This window comes from Perkinsus marinus (assembly GCF_000006405.1).
Source record: "Perkinsus marinus ATCC 50983 genomic scaffold scf_1104296973172, whole genome shotgun sequence".
Classification (NCBI taxonomy): Eukaryota; Perkinsozoa; order Perkinsida; family Perkinsidae; genus Perkinsus; species Perkinsus marinus.
In genome coordinates this window covers 140610-148073 of record NW_003201482.1, presented here as the reverse complement: position 1 = coordinate 148073, position 7464 = coordinate 140610, and the positions used below count along the sequence as shown (strand labels likewise).

Here is a 7464-nt window from a genome sequence, read left to right as displayed (position 1 = left end):
ACACAAGTGAAAACGTATAATCATTCAACGATCATAATAACACTTACTGTTAGCTTCCCTACCAAACTTCGAAACTCGCTTACCAGCGACTTCAGATAGCATTTCTTGGTACACTTCAAAAACCCCTCCCTCGGGAGGCATGTAAGACTGCACTAGCGTCACTAAAGATAGTACGAGTACTAAAGCAAACCGGCGAAATTGCATAGTCAAAGATGGAAAACTAAAGAGTAACCACCAAATGCACATGTAGAAATACACTATTGAGTTTTCTCATAACATTATGCAAAGACAACACACGATAGAAATATACATCACCGATGAGAGTTTCCCACTCGAAAGATGTTTCCATGCTGTGTCGGTTGGTGTTGGAGGCGAATCCGTACTGGTCGGTCGTAGCTATACCTCTATACTGGCTACTACTCGCCTAGTCGGAGGGGTGCTGCACAAGAATAATAACAATAATAATTTCTCGGAATTTCCAACAATTTTCATACTGTTACCAACACATGTGTATATATTCCCCCGCCCACACTGAGCATTATTGAAAATCGCGCTAGAATTGGGTATAACAAAAGTAGAGGGTAAAGTAGTGAAACCACGAATGAAATGAGGTGATTACAATCACAACGACAACGACTAGTATGTTATACCGAGACAGCCGACGTGCAACGACCCTCACATTAGCAAGCGACAGCGCACAGTGGCAGTCACGACATGAACAAGTTCCCAACAATGAGGAACTTGACACAAGTATGATAACAACAACACAGACAAGACATGACAATTTGTCATCACACAAACCACAAGTATCGACCGAGTTTCTCTGATGCCTTTTCCAGGCACACCAACAGGGAACTGATATCAACTCTCACAGCCCGGAACAGATGATAATGAAATGTCGTTCTCTTAGCTATGGTATGTTGGAATATGAATATTGACAGCAGCAGCAGCGTCGTCGTTGAGTATTAGAGACAGCAACATGTCTCGTACGATGAATCAAAGCAATTCACTAGAATCATCAACAACAAGACAGAACACTGGGGTAGTAGTTGCATAGGAGAGGACACTCATGCACTATCAACGGCAACCAGTGTTGCCACTCCACCAAAGCGAGGACAGCAAACTTGAGACCAGCACTAGTAGAAGAAGTAGTACTAGCATTAGTAGTAGAAGTAATACTAGTAGTAGTAGCTCACCGAAGCATCGCAGACTATCGGTAAGAGGCTGTCCACTGACTGTGGAAGGCAACATTAGTAACAGAAAGAGCATCACGAGTAACAAAAGCACAGAAAACTATCGTGGTGATCTACCGACAAAACTACCATTAGCAGCGATAACAATATTCATCAACAGAATTGCCTATAACTAGACTTCTACCACTACTTCGCGAGACTAACCGTTACCTATACCCCATATAGAGGGGACTCACGTAGAGTACCACACTGAAGCAGGAGTTACTATTTCGCAACCAAGACAGACACTTCGGTGAAGGCGCGGCGAAACATTGCACTACTTCAACCACGGAGGTAAAATCAAATATTCATGATCATCGAGAATATCAAAATGTAGCAAACAGATTAAACACGGCGGGACCCGAAATTGAATCGAACAACTTCTGGAGCCGCGTCAATCTCGAATGCTAGTCTCGACATACGACCATATGGATGATAATGACAATAATCATCATCATCACGAGAGACTCAAAATTCTTACAAGGTGTTTTTACTATCGCTTGGCTTAAAACTCGCTACGTAGCGAACTGCGCAAAGAGGGAATAAAAATGAATCCCCCAAATGCTGTGCCGCAAAACTTGATTGAAAAATTGTAAAACACGCTTCTACGTGGGGCCTCGACAGCAACGACGATGACGATGATGATGATGCCAGCCACTGCGAGTAGTAATAGGGAAGCTTATCAAGACAGGTGAGAGGCAAACACTGATTCGAAACGACTTGTCGTGAACGAGCACCTCCCTCCATCTTGAGCATGAGTAAACGATAATTTTCTAGTCCGTATTGGTACTCTTCTGGGCCTCTATAGCTTCAAGAATGCCAAAAATATCTACAACAACAACACCAAGAACTTACCCCAAATATTTAATATACCACAATTTCTTCCATTCAGACCAATAAACAAGCCACGTAGGCAAGACCTCTTTGGGGAATATCCCTCTGTTTAATCGGTGAGTACTATAACGAGTTGCAATGTCAAAAACTTGCTGACGTGAAAAGTCAGACTTCGGGTGAAAGTACAAAAAAAATAAATTCTGAAACCATCCAGTGTGAAGTTCATACTGTGAATGGTTTCAAATTGTCGATATCATTATCATTCATGGTTTCATTAGTGATTTTAGTTTTCTATCAAATTGTCCACTGCCGAAAATTCATCGTGTCAATTCCACAGCAACGATCATTTCACGACCAAATTTCTCACCTGCATTTTCTCCCGGTCTTTTCTCATCAACACCAATACGTCTCGAGGAGGAATACTTCATCGCCTGCCTAGCCTGCAGAGAGCTAACCAACTCTTCTAACTCTTCGGGCATACTGCTGCTGCTGCTTGCTGTTACGCGATCAACCTTAGCATACACCGGAATACGTGGAGTTTCTGTTGCACTAGTAGTAGTAGCAGATGATGATAATGTGTGATGCAAGAAATGATGATACAACAACGTTGGTGTAGCAGTAGGGATAGTTGGCGTTGTCGTTACATGTGGTGTAACGATAGTAGAAGTAGTAGTATCATCATCATGAGAATTCAGCAGCCTTGTGCTGTTGTTGTTACCCAAGACAGCTTCACCTGAGATGATCAACATGACGAAGAACATCACAGGTATGGAGAGCCGTCGTAGGAACAAAGCAAGACAAGCCATGAGAAAAGGCGAATATCCTAGAGCAGCATGGGAATATATGCATGTGGTCGGCTACATGTGTTGCCGAAAATAATAAAATTCTGAGAAAAAATTTTGGGAAATTTTAGTTGGTTTTCGTACACTTCTACCCAAAATTGTGTGAATTTTCATAATACGGTGAGGAAACTTACGAGCTCAGTTGAGGAAATCAAACAGGTATTGCAACACTGATCCTAGAGCGATTAATCACCGCTACACCCTAACAAAAAACCAAGTCGTCGAACAAACTTGATGTGAACCATTTTTTCAGTTACAGAAGTACTCATAAAATGAATAATAACGTATCATCCAAGTCGGTTCCTGCGGGACAGAAATTAACGTTCAGAGATTCTTCTTCATAAGGACGATGAAAAGAGACAATCCGACACAAACTGCAGTAGAGCAGTGAGCATAGCTCAGCGACATAAGACTATCTAGCCAGCATTAAACGGACTCATAAAATTAGAGAAATTACGAAACACCGATTAACGCACAGTTAGTCGTTTAACGACACACTGAAGACCCGTTCACTGTTGTGGAATAACAGTTTTGGACATATCATATAACAGTGGCTTCAATTCTCCCGGCAAACACAGAAAATAATAACAGCCGCTGTAGCTGTCATGTGAACCAAGCTCATAAAAATGAGCTGACTTGCGAGACCTAAATCCGGAGATCAACCAATACTAGCTTCGATCAGCTCCAGGACCGGACGAACATCTGAAAAATATTTACTTCCAACTTGACGGAGGTACCCCCAAAAAATGTGCTATTGTCTGCAGCTTGCAGAATTGAACCAAGCTTATTAGAGAGATCTTGGCGAGCGCTTGCCAATGGTATTTTCGAATTCCAGATATGCTTAGTGCCAAATACGGTTGATTCGCCAGGATAAAATCGGCCTGAACTTTCTTACATGAATTTTAAACCATTTCGCGTAACATGATTGCAGAATGCTCGGCAGGGCCAAAGCATATCGAAGATACCATTGAAAAGTGCTCGCCAAGATCTCTCTAACGAGCTATCTCCCACTGAGAAATCCGTTGAATTCTGCAAGTCGCAAACAATAGGACATTCCCTGTATGAATGATGGTATTATGATGATATTAAATGTCGTAAAATAAAGGTTATCTATAAATCATACAGATATTAGCAATCTATTATCAACAAAAATTCACCAACGATGTGAAAAACACTAGTGAAAAATATATTTCACGACTACTACATAGCGCGAATATCGAGTTTTTTCACAGAGTATTACGCCACTTCACGTAAAACGGGTTGTGAAACTCCAATACACGATTGACCTGCGTTCACAATCATTCACAACACTTTCTTACGTTTGAGTCTTCTATCCAGTTTCATCAATTCAACTCCGAACACCATCGAAGCATGTGTTTCATCAGCATGAGGCTGCTTCTCAACAACAACCTCAACAGAACCACACAGAAATACCATAGTGACAAACACAGTGACGAGGCTTCTCAAACGGCGATGACAACAAGTCATATAAAACATGATAGCGTAGCTCAACAACTCAGGAAAAAACACCAAAAACCCCAACGCAAAAACACGCCTGTTGCTGAGTTACCTCATTTTCCACGACCATCCAACGCCATTGTAGCGAGTCAGCCTTTGAACTCGCAATTGATAATAATATCAACGACCACTCATTCTCGCAGTAGTCAGTGACGCCGATACAACAATCATAGGAAATGCCCAGTAGTCGACAATAACAACAACCGTAATAAGGCCGATGCTAATGCAACTCGAGAATCGGACAAATCCTCGATATTTATTTCTGTGCGGATTGTGAAATTGCAAGAAAAGCGCACGAGAGAAAAAGTTAAGACAGTAATGGTAACCATGGTGACACACAATAGAGTGTTGTTAGACAATAACAAGGACAATACTAGACTTTCGTCGACCTCAAACGGAGCTTTCACTACGATAAGAGAGAACTACCAGGAGCTCACAAGGTCAATCGTCTGTTTGTTTACTATTATCATTAGTATGAATTTTCCTGTTATTCATACCACAACAACACCGATTCCTAATACGATACTAATACTCATGCTGGGCTTCTTGTTAAGAATGCATCTTCGGAGAACAATGGAATAATGGCAAACTCGATGATGATGATGATGATGAAGTCACTAATTCTATACATAACAGCATGAAAGCAACGAAATAGGATAATCGGTTCCCTCGTTCTTGATGTCCTTCGACACAGGGTGTTTATAGACAACAGCAGTCACAGAAGCCTGCTGATTGGGAAGTAGTAGTCAACAAAGGTAGTGCTTGTAGTTGAACAAGTAGTACAGCATCATAGTTCAGTAGTCAAAATTATCGGAAAATATCTTTTTCAAAAGTCAGAAGATTTCCGCAGCAATCGTGGTACTCAATGGTCATTAACATCGTCATCACATGCTGCGACGACCAGTAACAACTCCTTCTAGCGCTCTGAGAATCTTCGACAGACCTGACAATAAAATGACAATAAGTTGGCCGCAAAAACTCACCCTCAGAGTTGTCGTTAGCATTAGCGGTCACGCCCTTGTTGAGGACAGCACTACCGCTGCGCTTAGTTGTCGAATACTTGGACGCTTGCCTAGCTCGCAAGGACGACACAAGGTTCTCAAGCTCAGTCGAGACACCTGTTGGGGTTGTCGATGCGTTAGTAACAGTGAACAGAATGATCATCATCAGGATAACAGGAAGACGGGAGATGATCGACATTGTTGGGATGAGGCAGAGGCAGGTCGCAGCAGAAGAAGGAAACAAAGACACTGCAACATAGGGTTACAATTGGGCATGCTTCGTATCTTAGTACACTCGACCTAAGATACCCCTCTCAAAGCTGAAGCCATCACCCAGTCATCAACCAGTTCCAATAGTACTGTTAAACACCCACAATTAATTCCTCAAAAACGCTTTTTGCGGGAAACCAAACAAACTACGCTTCAATCCGGGACAGCCGACACAACGATCAGATCATCTCGCGCTGAGACTTCGCCCCTTGCGCAACACCAGCCGTCTCCAGAGCCTTCAGACCCTCATTTCAGTCAGCACTAACAACGTCAGCATCAGCGATCAAAAAAATCAACCCAAAGGCATTGTCGAGCCATTGCATCCACACATAACGTCTAAGAACCCTGCTTTGTCAGTATGACACGCTTTGTCAGTTGCGCGCGCCCATATAATCGATTTACAAATACATGCGTGCACTTTCTGCGAGGTTAAAGTTTAACCGTTAAACTTGCAGGGCTCGACGAAAAAGGAAGAAGTACAATGGACTCTACCTGATCCGTACGCACTACAGATCCCCATCGTGGCCCGATACGACTATTTCATAGGTGCATAGGCATCAATTCATCGTCAACCACGCATTGTGCCGAGCTTCGGCACAATTCAGTGGTGGGCACCCGGCGATTTTCTAGTCGCCCGGCCCGGCCCGGCAGCCTTTGAACCCGCTTCCCGGGCCCGGCCCCGGTGACCCGCAGTCTTTTCTTAGTAAGAAATTCTTACTCATGTTGCGGGTTCAGCGGGCCCGCTGGGTCGGCCGGGTAACCCGGCCCGGATCGCCAGGCAGGAAGGCTTTCGGACATGATCGACGGTAAGAACTTCTTATTAAGAAGAACCAATATCAGCGCTGCATGGATCAAACAATATTCCAATGTGCCAAGTCACGCGATTGAAACGCGAAGTGCGCGTTAATTTGCAGGAATCGCGGTGATCCCTGACAATTAACGCGAAATTCCGCGCTACGTACAATTAAGAGCACTGTTAGTGGCTTGAAATATCTGCGCTGCAGGGTTTCCGGGTGACCGGCAGACAGCTGCGGGTCATTTTTCGCCCGCTCACCCGCATGAACCCGGCAACACTGGCGGGGAAGCCGGGTTTGTGACTTTGACCCGCCCCGGCCCGGTTCGTTCCGGGGCCGGGCCGGGACGAATCGGGTCGCCGGGGCCGGGGAAGGGTGCCCTGGGCACTGTGCCCATGTCGCCGCCGCGGTGCCGCGCCGCCTCGGCAGCCGAGGCGCTAGTCTGTGCAGTATTACGACTAGACGACCTCCTAGTAAAATCATCCCAGGACTGCACACAACATTGTCGAGTATTCATGAATCATTATCACGACAAACACTGGTAAATGATGACAACAACGGCGATGGAGTCTTCACGAACTTGACAATATGGCCTTGTATGCTGCTCTTGTCGATTGGGCAGTGTCCTTTACATCGTCGGACGTACGGTACACCCCACCTCGCTCTTTCGTGCGAAGCACATGTCTCTTCTACTCGATCCACTCGACGGTCGAGCATGTTGACGCGATGCTTTAACCTGATGATAATGTTGCCAATAAACACACTATGTAAGAACAAGGTTCACTGCGCTTCCTAGAAGTTGCCACACACGTCACGTCACGAGCTGTTTCAGCGTACAGTCACTATTTCCGTACTATCTTATGTTCGTGTTTTCATCTATTTGCACGCATGCACACAGTTTCTTCTCAGAGTGTCAAGAGCTCAACTCAGAACGTTACGACCACTCATGCAGTGACGAGGTGAGCAAGTCCTC

General features: G+C 44.4%; 2 protein-coding genes across 2 annotated transcripts; both read right to left on the bottom strand.

Moving 5' to 3' along the window:
- Nucleotides 1-2005: 2005 nt before the first annotated feature.
- Pmar_PMAR012039 (hypothetical protein) lies at nucleotides 2006-2545 on the bottom strand (the record flags this gene model as incomplete). Its single annotated transcript, XM_002766268.1, has 2 exons — nucleotides 2006-2061; nucleotides 2434-2545. The coding sequence occupies 2 exons, from the start codon at nucleotides 2543-2545 to the stop codon at nucleotides 2006-2008; spliced, it is 168 nt and encodes a 55-aa protein (XP_002766314.1).
- Nucleotides 2546-4501: 1956 nt separating this feature from the next.
- Nucleotides 4502-5678, bottom strand: Pmar_PMAR012038 (hypothetical protein). The gene is made up of 2 exons (XM_002766267.1): nucleotides 5410-5678; nucleotides 4502-5369 (listed from the first exon to the last, which is right to left on the bottom strand). Exons 1-2 carry the CDS (start codon nucleotides 5624-5626, stop codon nucleotides 5311-5313), a joined length of 276 nt encoding a protein of 91 aa, XP_002766313.1. The 5' UTR covers nucleotides 5627-5678; the 3' UTR covers nucleotides 4502-5310.
- Between the last annotated feature and the right edge of the window lie 1786 nt (nucleotides 5679-7464).

Coding starts and splice junctions, on each gene's coding strand:
- Pmar_PMAR012038 (XM_002766267.1), bottom strand. CDS start 5,626: ATGTCGATCATCTCCCGTCTTCCTGTTATCCTGATGATGATCATTCTG. Junction 5,370..5,409: donor TGCTAACGACAACTCTGAGG/GTGAGTTTTTGC, acceptor TTTTATTGTCAG/GTCTGTCGAAGATTCTCAGA.